The sequence below is a fragment of the Notolabrus celidotus genome, chromosome 9, assembly GCF_009762535.1.
Source record: "Notolabrus celidotus isolate fNotCel1 chromosome 9, fNotCel1.pri, whole genome shotgun sequence".
NCBI lineage: Eukaryota > Metazoa > Chordata > Actinopteri > Labriformes > Labridae > Notolabrus > Notolabrus celidotus.
The window spans coordinates 11306505-11325542 of record NC_048280.1 but is presented as its reverse complement, the minus strand read 5'-3'; the positions used below and the strand labels follow the sequence as shown (position 1 = coordinate 11325542).

Here is a 19038-nt window from a genome sequence, read left to right as displayed (position 1 = left end):
TTGGTTTCAGTGTAGCTCTGCTCATGGGGAAGTCTTTGTACTATTCAGTACAGCTGTCAGTTAAGTGTTTCTTTTTAATGTTCTGTTTGAAAGCTGTGAGCTCAGCAAGGAAATTCCTTTCACTTAGTGCTCATAGCATTTAGGGAGAATAAATCAGAGACAGAAATCTTGAACCTGAGCAAATAAAAGCCAAACCTGGGTGTGCGTCTACAGTACATTGTAGACATGACAGAAAAAGGTTGGGCTTTCCGTTTATTTGATGTGTAAATTCACAGAGATGAGAACACATTTTGAGAATTCAGAAACAGATTGAATTTTCTTCTACGCTTCAGATTTGAGGAATACTTCCTCACGTTGTCACGCTGTGTGCTGTCCTCCAATCAAAATTCATGAGGCCTTTGGGAATGCTTCAAATCCAAACAGTCATTTATCTCAAACATCCATGTATTCATTCACAGTTAAAATGTTGTTTTTGTGTTTTTAGTCATTGTTTATTGTTTAGTTATTAGATTGAGGCAATGTGGGATGGATAGAGTTTTCATTAAAAAAAATTGCCCTGAACAAAAAGTTCAGCACATCCTAAATGATGACCAAACCAAAAATGAGTAAATGAATGATGAATTGATGTAATGAGATATAGCATTACCCATCTGTACTATAAGTCTAATGATGGCTGTCTTTATCCGTCTGACCCTCTGGGCTCAGTCAACAAGTGTTCTCTCTTACTCTCTCCTCCCCTCAGCCGCAAAGACGCTGCAGATCTTCAACATTGAGATGAAGAGCAAGATGAAGGCTCACACGATGACAGAGGAGGTCATGTTCTGGAAGTGGATATCGGTAAACACTGTTGCCTTGGTGACAGACACGGCCGTCTTTCACTGGAGCATGGAGGGGGACTCCCAACCAACCAAAGTATTCGATCGGCACGCCAGTCTGGCCGGATGTCAGATCATCAACTACAGAACTGACGAACAACAGAAGTGGCTGCTGCTGATTGGGATTTCTGCACAGGTGTGGAAACATACATTTGTTTACTTATAATCGAGAAGGAACTTTCAAAGTCCAAAAACTGTACACCTTGCAACTTTGAAACCAAAATCTGATTTCTTAATACTTATTGATGATTTTATTAGTTGATGACTAAAGAAGTTCAGCCATTGTTTAGTGGGTAGAAAACTGCAAGTGTGAGTAGCATCCATACTGCACTGATTTACTTTTCTTTGTTTGAAGTCTTCAAAAGGCAGTTTGCTCACTGCACAGCAAGTTCAACCAAATTATGACTAGTTTCCTGGAAATTGCTGTCAAGATCTTGAAATTATGATATCCTTTCCTAAAGGAAGAGTTCCAGATTTCATCATATTCTTACTGAGTTCATAAAAGGAATGCTAAGAACATTGATTCCAGTCTGCTGTCTTTATGGTAGTTAAAAAGCTGTTTCTGCATAGGAGGCATTGTACTTAACTTAGCATAAAGAATGGAAAACAGCTAGCTTTTCTCTGAGGTTAATAAAACATAACCAGAAATTCCCCCCTCAGATTGTTAATTGATGAGTTATATCTTTGAATTTTTGTAGTGCTAGACAAACATGCTGTAATCAGGGGATTGATGTTACTAATTACCTATACTCAATTTACTGTAACTGAATGGCATTTTTGTGCACTTGTAACTTTTCTATTTATGCTTTTACTGGTACTTACATTTTCTTTTGTGCCATCCTGCAAACTGGACTCTTTGCACAACAGGCTGGGACTTGTTGAAGGAGAACCGTATACAAAGTGCCCTCCCAAAAAGAAAGATGCAACGAAAACATTTAACATTCTCAACCTAAATAGGTGTTATATTTAAAAAAGGTCTCTTCTCACACTAAATGGTCTCCTTGAGGTTATACTTCAACAATTAGCACAGGAAGATATGCTTTGACATAATTGGGAGGTCATATCTTACTTACATTTTTTTTGTACTTGAATATTTTAGTACTCTTTCCACCCCTGGCTGCAATAAAGGGTTACATGCAGAGATTGAGTCATTTCTTCTCAAACATAAAGGAACAAGCTATTCCCCAAAATGTAGTGTAATTGTTTGAACCACTCCTTACCAAATATACTAATTTAACTATCTCTAAAATATTTCCTAATTAGACAACACAAGTGGATATCATTTACATAAACAGACTGTTAATATCACAGACCTGCCATGTTTAAACCAAATGATACATTCCAACATGAGTGTAACTTTGAGCTATCTTTAATCTCTTTAATTAGTGTGTCAGTGCAAAAGACTAAAATACATCAATAATTTCCTCCACTCTTCTATCCCATCTCTTTGTCCTTCAGCAAAACCGTGTGGTCGGGGCGATGCAGCTGTACTCTGTTGACAGGAAAGTGTCCCAGCCCATCGAGGGTCACGCTGCCGCCTTTGGGGAGTTCAAAGTGGAGGGAAATGCCAAACCGTCTACTCTCTTCTGCTTTGCTGTGCGCTCACAGGCGGGGGGAAAGGTGAGGGGCTGTACCAGACTTTACTCATGATGCTATCACAGTGTTAAAAGAGTAGTTTCTGCATGCAGAGATCTACATTAGTCAAAATGTTTTAGCGAAGATGAGTGAAGAAAGAAGATTTATGCTTCATGCTTTTTGGTCACCAAAACATTGACATCAAGAAAGTCAGAGTTCATTAAAGTGCCTGAGTGAATTCATGTCTCACATTTGTTTATTTTGGTTCTCTGCCCATCGTGGTCATGTGGGCTTTCTTCTCCCAGTTGCACATCATTGAAGTTGGCCAGCCAGCTTCAGGAAACCAGCCGTTTGCAAAGAAAGCAGTGGATGTGTTCTTCCCTCCTGAGGCGCAGACAGACTTTCCTGTTGCTATGCAGGTGAGGGAGGATGACAGCTAATCATTCAATCAACAAGTGACTCCTGAGAGCTCATATTCTGTCTCTGATCTTCTCCTCAGATCGGTAACAAGCACGGCGTCATATATCTGATCACAAAGTACGGTTACATTCACCTGTACGACCTGGAGTCTGGAGTGTGCATCTACATGAACCGAATCAGTGCTGAGACCATCTTTGTGACAGCTCCTCATGAGGCCACTTCGGGAATTATTGGGGTAAACAAGAAGGGGCAGGTGAGGACCAACAGTAACAACAGCGACATACATAACATGTCTGCTTATGATGTTAAAAGTGAATGCTTACATGTTTTTTTCTGGACCTCTTCGTCCTAGCTGCTCTATCTCACTCATCTGTGCTTTTCTTTCTAGGTGTTGTCAGTGTGTGTTGAAGAGGAAAACATTGTCAACTACGCCACCAACGTCCTGCAGAACCCTGATCTAGCCTTGAGGATGGCTGTGAGGTCAAACCTGGCGGGGGCTGAGGAGATTTTTGCCAGAAAGTTCAACACACTGTTTTCCCAGGGAAGTTACTCAGAGTCTGCAAAAGTTGCTGCATCAGCCCCAAAGGTACGTCTGTATTTACTGACACATTGCAGTGTTTGTACGGCCTAATACACTCTAGGTGTTTCAGCTGAAAGTCCAAAATGATTTGAGTGAAGAGAAATTTGTAAAGTGTTCCTCTGGGAATGAAGTAAAACTAAAAAGTTAGAAGGAAGTCTATCAGCATGTTTATGAATGTATCAGCTGCTTCACTTACTCTGCCTCCTTTTCTCTCATACCCATCATTCCTCATCTCTTCCTCATCTTTGCTCCCCTCAGGGTATCCTGCGGACAGCAGAGACCATCCGGAAGTTTCAGAGTGTCCCTGCTCAACCAGGCCAGGCCTCTCCTCTGTTGCAGTACTTTGGTATCCTACTTGACCAGGGCCAGCTCAACAAGTTTGAGTCTCTGGAGCTGTGCAGGCCGGTCCTACAGCAGGGCCGAAAGCAGCTGCTGGAGAAATGGCTGAAGGAGGACAAGGTAGGACCAAAGCATCAGTAGAACAGGGACAAAGGATTTTGTAATAATAGTACTTACTACAAATTCGCTCAACATAAAAATGATGCTTGTTAGTCTGTACTATCATCTCCATCATGATCAGAAACTGATGATTGTTTGTTTGTATTTGATGAAGCTGGAGTGCTCAGAAGAGCTGGGAGACCTGGTGAAGTCTACTGACCCGACCCTCGCTCTTAGCGTGTACCTCAGAGCTAACGTCCCCAACAAAGTCATCCAGTGCTTTGCTGAGACCGGACAGTTTCAGAAGATCGTGCTGTATGCTAAAAAGGTAATCACATTTTCCCCATTCCCTTATTGAGTTGTGCACAAAATAAGATGTACCAGGGATCTGATGAAAATTTAATATTAATTTAATTTAAAACATTTGACTTATTACCTTGTGTCTTTAAGGAGGACTGTAAATCATTAAAAAATCCTCTGCTTTCATTAAAAGATGAACATAACTGGAGTTCATTTAAAAAAACTTGTGAAGAACTGTTTTCATTGAACATTTCTCCTGTAGGTGGGATACACCCCAGACTGGGTGTTTTTGCTGAGAAATGTAATGCGGGTCAATCCAGACCAGGGACTCCAGTTTGCCCAGATGCTGGTACAGGACGAGGAGCCGCTGGCCAACATCAACCAGGTAACACACACCACCAGTACCACCACTTTGCCCTCGACAGACTTGCATTATTTTTCCTGCACATGCCCTCCTTGTAAAAAACATCAGACATGCACGCAAACACACAAAGTGCCCAGTGTGGGAGCTTCCATCTGTGTTATTCCAGATGTGCCAACAATGCCTGGAATTCACTGAGTCAGTGACCCCCTCCTCCTTCCAGAGCCACATCATCTGCACACATTTAGTTGAAAATGAAAAGCAGAAACATCTGGCTACTGGGCCTATTATAGTGTGTGACTCTATTCTCACCTTGCATGCAAAATCAGATCATAACTCGGATGGAGAAATCCAGAAATCAAAACACATTCTCCTTACTTTGCTCTTTTGATTTCTCTGATTGTCTCCTCTTCACCTTTGTATAGATTGTAGATGTCTTCATGGAGGGCAGCCTGATCCAGCAGTGCACATCCTTCCTGTTGGACGCTTTAAAGAACAACCGTCCGGCTGAAGGGCACCTACAGACACGCCTGCTGGAGATGAATCTCATTCACGCCCCTCAGGTGAACATTCACTTCTCTCAGTCTACTGTCACCAGAAAGCATCCTCATATTTGTTGACTCACTGCACAGTTTGTGTGTTTATGAACTTTTGTAGGTAGCAGATGCCATCCTGGGGAACCAGATGTTCACGCACTATGATCGTCCCCACGTTGCTCAGCTGTGCGAGAAAGCGGGGCTGCTGCAGAGAGCCCTTGAACACTACACTGACCTGTATGACATCAAACGAGCCGTGGTGCACACACATCTGCTCAACCCAGAGGTATGGCTGGGGATGATCGGTAATGCCTGTAAATGTTGCAATCACCGTCAACTCTCTGTGTCTCTAACCACCATATCCATCTATTTTTCCTCTCCTCTTTTCTCGCCCCCCTTATTATATCCCTGTCCTCTATTTTTCATCCTCCTTTCAGTGGTTGGTGAACTTCTTTGGCTCTTTATCAGTGGAAGACTCACTGGAGTGTTTAAGAGCCATGTTGTCAGCTAACATCAGGCAAAACCTGCAGCTATGTGTCCAGGTAGCATCAAAGTATCACGAGCAGCTGGGGACTCAGTCATTAGTGGAGCTCTTTGAATCCTTCAAGAGTTATGAAGGTAGGTGTCACATAACAAAGAAAACAAGAAAAGGTGTTAAATGAGAAGCAGCCTTTAGGTCATCTTAAATGTGGCTGATCTTGGTGTTGTTTCTGTTCCAAGGTTTGTTCTACTTCCTCGGGTCCATTGTGAATTTCAGCCAAGAGCCAGATGTCCACTTTAAGTACATCCAGGCGGCCTGTAAAACGGGTCAAATCAAAGAGGTGGAGAGGATCTGTAGAGAAAGCAACTGTTACGACCCCGAGAGAGTTAAAAACTTCCTTAAGGTAAAAAAAAAAAAGAAAAATCTTGAATGACTGTCTTCATTCAGAGACTGTTTGTGTTCCAATTGATCACCTATTTCATATAAAAAACTACAAATAACCTTCATGTTTGTCCTTCCCAGGAGGCAAAGCTAACAGACCAGCTTCCTCTCATCATTGTATGTGACCGCTTTGACTTTGTCCACGACCTGGTCCTCTACCTCTACCGCAACAATCTACAGAAGTACATCGAAATCTACGTTCAGAAAGTGAGAACCAAAACCAAACACTTTACACTCGACTTGTTTTTGACTCCATGTTGATATACTTATCTGGAATCTGTTCAACAGGTGAACCCCAGTCGTTTACCTGTGGTGATAGGAGGTCTGTTGGATGTAGACTGCTCTGAGGACGTCATCAAAAACCTCATCATGGTGGTCAGAGGGCAGTTTTCTACTGATGAGCTTGTGGAGGAGGTGGAGAAGAGAAACAGGTGAGACAGATTGATGAATGGTTCTTTCCACCCTCTGTAGTTCTTCCTGAAGTGGGAGACATCTGAGGCACACTCAAGTATCAGCTGACTTTGTGTTTCTGTAGGTGGCTACTGAACCTCTTTGAAAGTGTTACTAGAGTTAGAGGAAGCAGGCTAAGATTTCTGTTGTCTATATAACATCAAACCCACACATAGACAGAAAGGGACTGAATGTTTGAATGAATATCACTGCTGAGTGCACAACACTGCCATCTAGCATTGTGACTGTTCATTACACCACAGAAAAAACCCAAGTGTCTTGAAGCCAGGCCTTTGAGATACATGCAAAAGCTTCTTCCACATGCTGTCGAGTTAAAGAAGGTATTTCATAGCACACATCCTTTCAGGTTAAAACTTCTCTTGCCCTGGCTCGAGTCCCGTATCCACGAAGGATGTGAGGAGCCGGCCACCCACAATGCCCTGGCTAAGATCTACATTGACAGCAACAACACCCCTGAGCGCTTCCTGAAGGAGAACCCGTTCTATGATAGTGCTGTGGTGGGGAAATACTGTGAGAAGAGAGACCCCCACCTGGCCTGCGTGGCGTATGAGAGAGGACAGTGTGACCTGGAGCTCATCAAAGTGTGTACATCACATTATAAAGCATTTGAATAAGCATTTTCTTTTACACATACATCTCTCATGAGCTTTTATCTCATTTCTCAGGTTTGCAATGAGAACTCGTTATTCAAGAGTGAGGCTCGATATCTGGTGCGACGGAAAGATCCAGAGCTTTGGGCAAATGTGCTGGAAGAAAATAACCCTTTCAAAAGACAACTCATCGACCAGGTCAGGCTTTACCTAATCTCTGTTTACAGATGTAGGACATTCAGAGTTTGTAGGTGCAGGACTGGATTTTAGAATCATAAGTGTCCTGGCTTTCACTATTAGTGTTAACTAATGTATCAGAACACTAGTTCCATTCTGGATTCTCAAGTCGCTAGCAGGACTTTAAACACACAGAACATTTGGTGTTTTCAAAAATCACCTAAAACGATTCAGATTACAGAGGCGTTGAAGTTTTATTTCTCTTTTCTCCTTACGATATCTCATCTCAGGTGGTGCAGACTGCTCTGCCAGAGACTCAGGATCCAGAGGAGGTGTCCGTCTCAGTCAAAGCCTTCATGACTGCTGACCTACCCAATGAGCTGATTGAACTGCTGGAGAAGATTGTGCTTGATAACTCAGTCTTCAGCGAGCACAGGTACAGCAGACTTTTCTGCAGTTTGTGAGGCGTCATGATTATGTAAAGTGAACAGGTGATTATGGCTTATGTAGAATCCTGACAGGCTGATTTTTGATTTGATAGCAGATTCTTATCATACTCTTGGGAATACAGATTAACATTAACCTGAACACAGGCTAATGTTTTTGCAACACTGTCAACAGGCAGGGGTAAAATGTGCCTTACTCCTTTCTGCAGATTGATTTTGTATGACCCATGAACAGGGTGTCCCTAGCATGGATTTTGCTTTTGGGAAGTAATTACTGCTGTTATGGTCTTTGGACCAATTAGAACAAAGTGTTTAACACGGCTGGGTAATTAGTTAGAAAGCCAAGCAATAGTTAGCTTTAAAAGTTTTTGTAGTCTTTGAGTAATCCCTCTGTTCTCTGTGTTTCCTCTAGAAACCTCCAGAACCTGCTCATTTTGACCGCCATCAAGGCAGACCGCACGCGTGTGATGGAGTACATCAACAGACTAGATAACTATGACGCTCCAGACATCGCTAATATCGCCATCAGCAATGAGCTTTTTGAAGAAGCTTTCGCCATATTCAAAAAGTTTGACGTCAACACTTCAGCCATACAGGTAAAATAAATGTTTTACTGTTTAAGCTGAAAATCACATTCATACACTCATATCTCCTAGTGGGTGCTGGATCTGAAACAATCAAGCATATCGGAAAACAGAAAGATCTGCACACCAGGAAGCTCCTGTTGAAGGGTTTCTTTAGCACAGTGACGTCTATAGCCAACATGGTCTTTCTCAGACTGGCTGCACAGATGCTGTTATTTTAGGAACAACTTCAGAGTTTATTATAAAGTGTAAAAAGCTGTATACCTTGTTTAATACGGCTCAGATTACTTCCTAGACTTGGCTGTCAGAAGCCTAACACAAGTGTTAAAAGTAATTTTGCATTTTTCATTTTTTCATTAGCTTTTTTTAATTATAAAAACCTCTTAATACCCTCAAAGTTACAGTACTGATCTGGGCTTGTGAAAAAACTAAATTATTTGCTGTTTTTGAGTATTTAACACCTTTATCATAAATATATACATAACTTAATTAGTTATTTGTTCTCCTTAATGTTGGAAATGTGTAAATATCAGTTTGTCAGATAAATATTGTAACCCTCTTCTCTCATCTCTCTAGGTTTTGATTGAGCACATAGGGAACCTGGACCGTGCTTATGAGTTTGCAGAGCGCTGTAATGAGCCTGCAGTGTGGAGCCAGTTAGCTAGAGCTCAGCTGCAGAGAGACCTGGTGAAGGAGGCCATCGACTCGTACATTAAAGCCGTTGACCCCTCAGCATACATGGAGGTGGTCAACGCAGCCAGCAAGAACAGTAAGCCTTCACTTGTTGTGTAACTGCTTTTTCTTATGTTGTGATTGAGTTTATATTAAAGATGTTGTTTGTGTTTTTTAGATAACTGGGAGGACTTGGTAAAATTCCTTCAGATGGCCCGAAAAAAAGCACGAGAGTCGTACGTCGAGACGGAGCTGATCTTCGCTTTGGCAAAAACCAACCGTCTGGCTGAGCTGGAGGAGTTTGTCAGTGGGCCCAACAATGCTCACATTCAGCAGGTAAGAGTTCAGATCAGTTGATGCTGTTGCAGAATGTGTCAGTCCCCAGAATGTTAAACCCTTTGTATCTGCTTCTATCTTGTTCTCCAGGTGGGAGATAGATGTTATGAGGAGGGAATGTATGACGCTGCAAAGCTCTTGTACAACAATGTGTCCAACTTTGCGCGTCTTGCTTCGACACTTGTCCACCTGGGAGAGTACCAGGCAGCCGTGGACAGTGCCAGGAAAGCAAACAGCACACGAACATGGAAGGAGGTAGGTAGCACACGAACACGTTTATCCTCCGGGGCTTTGTTTTTATTTTATTTCTGTCTTTAACTTCTACCCTCCTCTCTTTCCTCTTACCATCAGGTGTGTTTTGCATGTGTGGATGGGGAGGAGTTCCGGCTGGCACAGATCTGTGGCCTTCACATAGTGATCCACGCTGATGAGCTGGAGGACCTGATTAGCTACTATCAGGACCGTGGGTACTTTGAGGAGCTCATCGCTCTGCTGGAGGCCGCTCTGGGTCTGGAGCGTGCTCACATGGGCATGTTCACTGAGCTCGCCATCCTCTACTCTAAATTCAAACCTCAGAAGATGAGGGAGCACCTGGAGCTCTTCTGGTCCAGAGTCAACATCCCAAAGGTAGAGGATCTCTTTGTCTCTTGCTGTGATTCACAAAAGATGAGAAGGCTGACCTGTGATGTAAAGTCCTTTGATTCATTACTCTGCAGGGTTTTTTGCTTCTCATCAGCACCCTGGAAAGAAAGTAATGTTTAGTATCTTAGATCTGTTAATTCAGGGTTTTTCTGTATTGCGTTACTGACCCTGCACTTATACAGTTCTGTTTTCTTATGATTAGATATATTATTTTACTAGTTTTATAATGCTAAAATCTGTCATTATTAAGGTGGAAAAATCAGTTTTCTGTTCTATCCACTGTGTGAGTTTCTTTAAGTCCTTGAAGCCTTGCAGGCAGGACTTTCTAAAAACTGTTGCCTTTAACATTGTATTAAAAAATACTCCTTGCGATGACAAATCCATCAGTGAAAAATTGAGGAGGTTAATATCCTGTTATGTCTGTTCAGCTGTTTCTCTTCTTATTTCATTGGCTGTTTTTAAAGAGGATAAAGAAGAGTGTTTTTATTTTTCTCAACATTACTTTGAAAGTTGGGAGAAGTTTGTGTCTATAAATAAAATTCTCATTTTTTCCCCCAAATTTGGGTTCAGAATAAAACCTTAACAAGTCATTAAGGAGTTCTGCAGCTTGAGAACTGCTAAACTTCATCATCATTCTCTGGTTTCTGTGTTTTACAGGTCCTCCGTGCTGCAGAGCAGTCTCATCTATGGGCTGAGCTTGTTTTCCTTTACGATAAATACGAGGAGTTCGACAACGCCGTCCTCACAATGATATCTCATCCTACAGATGCGTGGAAAGAAGGCCCGTTCAAAGACATCATTGCTAAGGTAAAGAGAAGTCTCTAACTGACCATCATTCTTTTATAAACAGCTTTATTTTTGTGATTTCTTCATGTGTCATTCTGTCTGTCATCTCTCAGGTTGCTAATGTGGAGCTGTACTATAAATCTCTTACCTTTTACCTGGAATTCAAACCTCTGTTACTGAACGACCTGCTGACCATTCTGTCCCCACGTCTGGACCACAGCCGAGCTGTCAACTTTTTCAGCAAGGTAACCCTAGGCGAGGTTAACCTTCGATGACCAGCGCTCTGCACTACTGTTTTCAGTTAATAGTCTGTGTTAAACATTGACAACTTGTTTTTATTTCCTTGACCAGATGAACCAACTTCAGTTAGTCAAGCCTTACCTGAGGTCTGTCCAGAGTCACAACAACAAGCCAGTCAACGAAGCTCTCAACAACCTGCTGACAGAGGAGGAAGACTTCCAGGTCTGTGTGACACTTCTGATATTTCTAATACAAAGCCTTCGAAAGAATATAGATACTTCCACCTTCACATTGACTAGTTTGCTTTGATGTTTACACAAAAATCTTAGCCATGTTTGCAAACTTGCATGGCATTGATTTGTGTGGTGGAATTTGTTTCAGAGGTCTTAATAAGTACTGGCATAATCCTCGTTGTCACCTGCTTAGAAAAGCTTTTAACTGTAGTAGTAAATGTAGCCACAAGGGGGCACTGCTGAGAACAGGTTAGAAGACAGCCGCTGATTCAGGTGGTGTATGTCTCATGGTGTGTTTTTTCACTCTGTGTGCGATCCACAGGGCCTGAGAGCGTCCATTGATGCTTATGATAACTTTGACACGATTGGCCTGGCTCAGAGATTGGAGAAACATGAACTGATTGAGTTCAGACGTATTGCTGCTTACCTGTACAAAGGTAACAACCGCTGGAGACAGAGTGTGGAGCTCTGTAAGAAGGACAAGCTCTACAAGGTGAGGGAAAAGCCTCAGAGGACCACATTTACAACACATGTACCTCTCTGCTCCTACAGAGGGCACTGTTTGTTTGTTTCATGTTTCTCATAATAAGTTTGTTAAATACCTGAATGTCTGTTTTTCCCAGGATGCCATGCTTTACGCAGCAGAGTCTAAGGATGCAGAGCTGGCAGAGACTCTGCTGCAGTGGTTCCTGGAGGAGGGCAGGAAGGAATGCTTTGCTGCCTGTTTGTTTGCCTCCTATGACCTGCTGCATCCTGATGTGGTGCTGGAGCTGGCCTGGAGGCACAACATCATGGACTTTGCCATGCCGTACTTCATCCAGGTCATGAGAGAGTACCTCTCAAAGGTCAGTACCAAAGCACCATATAGAGCCTGTGTGCTTAATGATTTATTTTAAGTTTGTTGTTATAAAATCAGAGGGATTATGTTTGAACTTCTGTGTTTTTAACTGCATCGGAATTGATTCATTTGTAGACACTTTTCCTGACAGGTGAAAGGTGCACAATAGTATCTGATATCTCTGGAGGTATTAAACAACAGGTCATAAGACACTTGAGAAACAGGCTTTCTAATGTAATGTTAGTAAAGTTTGAACTCCCTCTGGTCATCCTGCTGTCCTCAAATACCGACCTGTAGACATGTGAGGTCACTCGGGGTCATGTCTTTGGGTTCTTTTCCAGGTTGATGAGTTTGCAGCGAAGGTGACGGTCTCTGGCCCTCTTTTTTTATTCCTCCTTTGTGTTCTGTCTGTTTTTGTTGTAACTGATCTCTTAGGTTTCTGATGTAGGAACCTAGCATGGACTGTAGTCTGAGTATGGCCTAACTAGCTCTGGTCCTGGAGAGCTGTAGTGTGTCTATGTGTATGTGTGTGTGCAGGCTTTTGTTCCACTCAGCACCAATAGGATTTCACTGCATTGTTAGTTAAATTACAGGAAGCTGTTTTTAAGTCATCCTCCTGGGGAACGTCATTGTTTCTGTGCTGGGTTAGTAATTACTAAATGAAGGCTTTCAGTAGGGAGGCCAAAAAAGATGAATGCAAAAATATAACATGGTGTAGTCTATTAGATGTTGCATTCTGATTAGTTTTCTGCACAAATACGAAAAGCAAAATTGGAAACACCTTTTTTTTGCCGTCTTTCCTTTTGAAGTTTTTGCCATGACATTGATTATATACAAGAAACTCTTAGAATCTATGCAAAATTATATGCAAATATGTCCACTTCCTGTTAGCTATGAAAGCAGCTACTTTAATAGTTAATAATGATCACTACACTGAATTTATTACAGCAGTTATACTCCTACACAGTAACGCTGTGTTGATCGGTGAAGCCAAAGCCTGTGCACAGTCTCTCCCCCTCTAACTCTTCTCCTGTGGGGCTGCATCTAGTGTTCAATAGGGGGTTTTAGAAATCTGGACAACCTCAGTTGTGATGTATTTGTACAATATTGTACAGGAAAAAGAGTAATTTTGATAACTGGCTAACGCTCCCTAAAGACCAGAAATGAATTCAGGTGAGGAGGGCGAGCTGCTCCAGACTATTTAGATGCATCCCCATGTCTCTAACTCCAGGTTAACATGTTTTAGCTTGAAACATTTAACTGTCAGAGAAGTGCAGGCCTATGAAAACTTAAGCTTCAGGGGTTTTGGAGTCTCCTTTTCTCTCTGCTTTTGAGGAAATTCTCTCAGATCATTCCCATTGATCACTGGCCAAACTGGTAGCAGCCAGTCAGTGTGACGTTCAGGAAGGGAAACACAGACTTCTGTTGACTTTAGCTGTTGAATAGCAAGAACAACATTCTCAACTTTGACTTTTTACTTCAAACAACAGGTAGCATGTCATAGAACATCCATTTCAACAAAATACACAATATGCGTTTCATGAATTATTGTCCGTACAGTTTCTCTTTATTTAACAGTCAGATAATCTCTCAATGGATGCTTTCTAAGCTTCATTCACTCTTATTCGTATCTCTTATTATCTTGAGCATAGGAATAAAGAGAAATTCTGCATTTTTCTATTCTTCTCTTTGAGCTGAACCTTCGTTTGAACTCATCTACACTTCTATCAGAAATCTGCTTTACTCAGTTCTCTGCACAGCTGAAGGGAAATGCCTCATTATGTTTTTACATTAAGTTACCAGAGCACAAAGGCTCTATGAACACCTCATTGCCCGCATACTACATACGTTTGGCTGGCGAGGATAAGATCATCTGTGAGCTTCTAATACAAAGACTAGTAGGTCCAGAGGAATGAAATACGCTCAGTAAACACCTGTGAGGAGGGCCTGCTCACAGCCATGAATAGATGCATGTTGAAGCTCTGATTGTCAGTTATTGATGAGACTGTTGACTGTGAATGTCTGAGGATGTAGCATCAGTGTCCAGGCATGTGTAGCTTTTCCTTTTGACTTAATACACAATATAATATTTCTTTAACCTTGTCCCCCACTTTAGCTCTACTTTTAAAGGGTCAGTTCGCACAAATCGCAGAAATAAGAAAATAGCCCCTCAGTGGTAACCAGCCATCATGTAGTTGTTCCTGTTTATGGGTTTTTCATGAGTCTTTATCTCATTGATGTGAAGCCAGTTTTATTTCTGGTGCTCACAACATTCAAAACGAACATTTAAGAAAAGTCAAAGCAGTGCCATTCCAAACATATCACCCTTTTTATCAACAGACTAGTCCTTATTGGCATCTTTTCTTGCTGATTGTAAGAAATAGTGTTGAGTTAGTTCATTAAACTATAAAAAGTTGTTTTTGAAGATGCAATCAAAAATAAAATGTAAAGAAAAAATGTTTGAACTTAAATTTTTAGTGCTTTGAGCAGCATGAATACAATTTAATTTCACTCTTTTTAACTAGTGTGACAGCATGGTTAGATACCACTCAGGGTTAAACTGTATTTTATTTGTGATTTGGATGAATTGACCCTGTTCACTTAACATTTGTTCTGGAGGCTGTCTTAGAAATTCTCACCAAACCTGCATGGCATCTTTTCTGAGGTAACCTTAGCTGCACTGAGTTATTGTGTGTAGTTCTGTCTTTAGAAGTGGGTTTTATTAAACAACTGTGTTATCTAGTCACAGTTAGTTATATGTATTTAAATATGAAATGAAAACTTAAGTGAAGCATCACAACTGAACTGAAGTAAAGTAACATTTAAGTAAAATGCTACACATCTGTGATTACGTCTTTGACGGTATCTGACAAAAATCTGTCTTTCAGAAAGTATTTTATACAAACAGCTGACTTCATTTATATCAGTGTGGTCTGCATGTTTTTTTTTAACATAGTAGTTAAAAAGTACTTCCAGTTACAAAGATTATTCAAGTTAACTGCATGGTATCAAAGCAAAATCTCATCCATTGATCGATGTTTGATTGCCTCTGTTCTGTATTGCCCTCAGGTGGACAAACTAGAGGACGCAGAAAGCCAAAGGAAAACTGAAGAGGAGGTGACGGAGCCTCAGCCGATGGTGTTTGGTAGGTTTGCCGGCAGAATGTCACCCTGACGGACTTGACGACTGCTCCTCCAAAATAGGAGAAAATTGCCTCCTGCTGTGAACAAACACAGCGGGAGAGCTGCAATGTGTTTATCAGTCTGTGACCAGCCGCCAATAGACCTTGCTGAAAAATGGCAGCTGGTTTTAAAACTCTATATTTAAGATAATCTATTCACATTGGATGCAGGTTTTACAGAGCATTTTACAGAGAGTATAGGCGCACAGTGAAATCTGTCTCCCTGGTATAGTCAAATATGTAGAATTTGGGGGGAATTCAGCAAGTCATTGCTGGTGCTGTGTGAATAAAGATTTGCTTAAAACGTATGCTTACAACTTTAGCAATGTGATGGTTTAAATCAGGTGGAGTCTTTATCTTCATTTAATGCCCAGGAATAAAAGAAACATTATTGTTTGTTTTGTTAGCATAACTACCTTTAATTTTTTTTTACATTTTACAGTAGTAAAAACTGCCTAGCTTACCTAAAATGAATGAATACACTTGTTTGTGATGATTTAACATAAAACAAGCTGCAGCTATTTTATTCATCCTCTGATTTTCTCCTTATAAATACACTTTTTGCAAATTGATTAGAAATTCTGATCACTTCTTGTGCCAAAAGAGATGTAGAGATCATATAACCTGAAGCTCTTTTTGCGACTTAAATTTTAGTGAGTCTTTTTTTTTTTAGCAACACCATTGCCGGGGAATATGGCGTGGACAGTTTGATGTTAACATACCAAGTCATAGGTTACTGACCCAGGGTCTTTGTTGAGCTCTTCATAATTAACATGACTATCAGAGCAGACAACAAAAAGGAGGCAAATGTCACGGCGTCCACTGTGCAGTATACTCTTCAGATAATTTCTTGATCTAAATAATGAAGTCTGCCTTTTTTTTCAATCCCATGAATTTCTGTAATCATTTAAGATAAGAAAGTTATATACTTCTGCTTCATTAGCCTGTAACCATTTAAGAGCAACTGCCTTTTTTGCTGCTACAGTAAAAAATATAAGGAGGTATCAGTCATCTCTTCGAATTCCTTCAGGCGGATCCCAAACCCAAAGCTCTTTATAAAAGAAAAAAAAAAGAAAAAATACCTCTTCAAAAGCACAAGTTGTGATACATAAATGTGTTTGACAAGTAATCCCTGGAGTGCAGTAAACAGAAACAGAGCACTTTCTTGTCTAAAAAAGTAGACATGTTATTTCATTTTGTGTAACCCTGTGTGTTTGTGTGTTATCAGGCCAGCAGCTGATGTTGACATCCTCTGCTGCTCCAGTGGCTCCACAGCCAGCGTACCCAGGTTATGGATACCCCCCAGCCCCAGCTGCAGCTGCAGGTTACCCCGCTCAACCTGCAGCACCCCCTGTAGGCTACCCGACCCAGCCTGTTGCTGCTGCAGGCTTCCCTGCTCAGCCTGCCGCGTACGGCTTCAACATGTAGAGACCTGACCCCAAACCCTCCCACCCTGCTCCCCTGTTTCTCCTATACACACTCACACACCTCTAACCCGAACCACACTGAACTCTGCTGCTCTTGGTCTCAGTTCACCAGCTGATGGTGACTGGGCCTTTCCCCCACAAGACTCAACAGCATTCACCAACACTGCAATAGAATCCATCCATCTCGACTTTGTCGAACACACACACTTTGGGATGGCATCCAGGCTGTTGGACCCTCCCTCCTCTCCTCTCTTTTCCTCTTGGACGTTACAACTGCATCACCAATCTACACAGCATGAAGTCGCCTCTCAGCTCCTAGAGGAATTTAAAAAAGGAATATAACATTAGTGACACCAAACCACTCTGTCCTGTTCTAGCTGTTCCATGTAGACTTTATAAACCATAGAGCAGCTTTTTTCTTTAATTTTCCTTCCATGGGAATTCAGCACTGATGAGAAAGAGACTTTGATACTGAGGAGTCATGGGGCATTTTTGTCTGTCTGACTCCTAAAGCACTGCTACGGCCTTATACACTCTAAAGGAGGAGGCAAAATAACAGGCTCATTTGTTCATGTTACTTTCACATCTGTCTCACACTGATTAGAGAGACAGGTACAGTGCAATAGATCTGTTTGTCCTCTCACTACAGGTACAAAGTGTTTGCTGAACAAGGACTTTGAACACTTGTTCAAAGTATGAGGTTACTGTACTGTGTGTGTGTGTGTGTGTGTGTGTGTGTGTGTGTGTGTGTGTGTGTGTGTGTGTGTGTGTGTGTGTGTGTGTGTGTGTGTGTGTGTGCGTGCGCGTGCGCGTGCGTGTGCGTGCGCGTGCGTGTGCGTGTGCGTGTGTGTGTGCCTGTTTGTAGCCTCTAAAGCCTTCGAGGGATTTGTCACCAAACAAAGAGACACTCAATGAAATGTCCACTCCATTGCAGCTGCAAAACTTATCAGACTCTGATATGAGACTTCAGGATGTTTGTGACAAAAGGAAGAAAGGAGTTGGAATAATGAAAAAAAAAATGCTATATGCTGTAGTCTGTGCATGTGCTGCCAAACTATAAAGCTGCAACCAGGAGCACAATTTCCATGTTACACTCAAGTATATCAAGTATTACTAATGTTGTGTCAAAAACAAAGTGATGTTTGATGAAAGTCTCTCACCCGACTAACAGAAAACTCCAACTGACTTGGGGGGATCGAAAAGGCCGGGGAACATTAGCTCTCATCCTGGTGGTTAAAAAAAAAAACCTTATTGTACCGAAACCTGTATAATTTAAAATATATTGAAATACCTAACTAATCAAAGAAGTCAAATATTATGGAATACCGTATGTATTGTCTATAGTGTGTTGTTGTAGTCTAAAAAAAAGCATAATGATTTTTGTAAGAAAACGGACAAAATGCAAAAACAGCAGGTGAATAAACGGCCAAGTCTTGAGGCAAAGTTGCTGGAAGTGCTGATGGTTTAGTCGACTGTTTACTTCCTGTGCTGACCGACAGTCTTTGTACGATACTCTGAATTCTGTCCCGACTCTGGAAGCGGAAAGCAAAAGCCTGAGCTGCACACAAAGAACTCCCTTTATCTGCACAAGTCATGCATACAGAAAGAGGAATAAAGTTTACACACAGTGTTGTTTGTGCATTATTTTTAGTCACTTCACATCAGGAGGAAAATTTTCAAGCTCTCCAGAGGGTTCAGCAGGTGCAAGTCCGAGAGTGGCCAGGGTTGGCATTGGCTCGCTGGAAATCTGGTTTGCCACCTCAAGTGCCAACCCAAAATCCTAAATCATGACTACTGCTTTCTTTGACAGATATACGACTGATTTAAAATCAACTATTTGGACTGTGGTGCAACAGGCGGCTTGTAGCTCTCTGCATTTTCCTGCTGCACATTTATTTTTGTCAGGACTTTAAATTGTCACTAAAGTGTAACTGATACACAGGAATATTGTACATGTATAAGACTTTAATGCTGGTATTTAAAGTAGGTATGATGGGCTGAGAAAGAAAGGATAAGTGGTATTCTTCATTATTATATGCCAAATCTACATCAAGCTGCCTCCTTTTAAAGTCGGTGCCCCAATCAGGCCACCCTAGACCAAAGAGTCTGGACATGCCCTCAGGGTTCAGTCTCTATTTATTGTGTTTTAAGGCTGTAAACATGGTTTATGACAGGGTTTTTCATTACACCCTTATTTTCACCCCTTGCTGGACCCAGACTGACATTTTGGTAACCAAGCTGCCGAGACATGATTGATGGTTTCAGTTTGCAACCTCTTTGTTTGGAGAGGGTGTGGTTGAGCTACTGAGAATATGTTGCCGCCTGCTGCTAGGAAAATGCATAATGTTTTGGTTGTAAAACATTTAATAACAGGGGAGTCTTGTTTTAATCCTCCTCGATGGCGAAAA

The 19038-nt window shown here is 41.5% G+C and overlaps 1 protein-coding gene across 2 annotated transcripts in view; it reads left to right on the top strand.

Moving 5' to 3' along the window:
• Window positions 1-18260, top strand: part of cltcl1 (clathrin, heavy chain-like 1) — a 28456-nt gene extending 10196 nt beyond the window's left edge. For both annotated transcript variants that reach the window (XM_034692015.1, XM_034692014.1), the window contains 29 exons: window positions 743-1011; window positions 2334-2495; window positions 2756-2869; window positions 2950-3123; window positions 3259-3456; window positions 3709-3909; window positions 4064-4216; window positions 4451-4573; window positions 4975-5112; window positions 5207-5371; window positions 5523-5703; window positions 5806-5969; window positions 6089-6214; window positions 6296-6438; window positions 6825-7059; window positions 7144-7266; window positions 7536-7681; window positions 8104-8287; window positions 8852-9044; window positions 9126-9283; window positions 9374-9538; window positions 9635-9910; window positions 10583-10732; window positions 10825-10956; window positions 11063-11173; window positions 11507-11677; window positions 11808-12029; window positions 15092-15167; window positions 16432-18260. In XM_034692015.1, coding sequence (XP_034547906.1) covers window positions 743-1011; window positions 2334-2495; window positions 2756-2869; window positions 2950-3123; window positions 3259-3456; window positions 3709-3909; window positions 4064-4216; window positions 4451-4573; window positions 4975-5112; window positions 5207-5371; window positions 5523-5703; window positions 5806-5969; window positions 6089-6214; window positions 6296-6438; window positions 6825-7059; window positions 7144-7266; window positions 7536-7681; window positions 8104-8287; window positions 8852-9044; window positions 9126-9283; window positions 9374-9538; window positions 9635-9910; window positions 10583-10732; window positions 10825-10956; window positions 11063-11173; window positions 11507-11677; window positions 11808-12029; window positions 15092-15167; window positions 16432-16631 — 4853 coding nt within the window. In that variant the 3' untranslated portion in view covers window positions 16632-18260. The remainder of the gene's footprint in view (window positions 1-742; window positions 1012-2333; window positions 2496-2755; window positions 2870-2949; window positions 3124-3258; window positions 3457-3708; window positions 3910-4063; window positions 4217-4450; window positions 4574-4974; window positions 5113-5206; window positions 5372-5522; window positions 5704-5805; window positions 5970-6088; window positions 6215-6295; window positions 6439-6824; window positions 7060-7143; window positions 7267-7535; window positions 7682-8103; window positions 8288-8851; window positions 9045-9125; window positions 9284-9373; window positions 9539-9634; window positions 9911-10582; window positions 10733-10824; window positions 10957-11062; window positions 11174-11506; window positions 11678-11807; window positions 12030-15091; window positions 15168-16431) is intronic.
• Window positions 18261-19038: the final 778 nt, after the last annotated feature.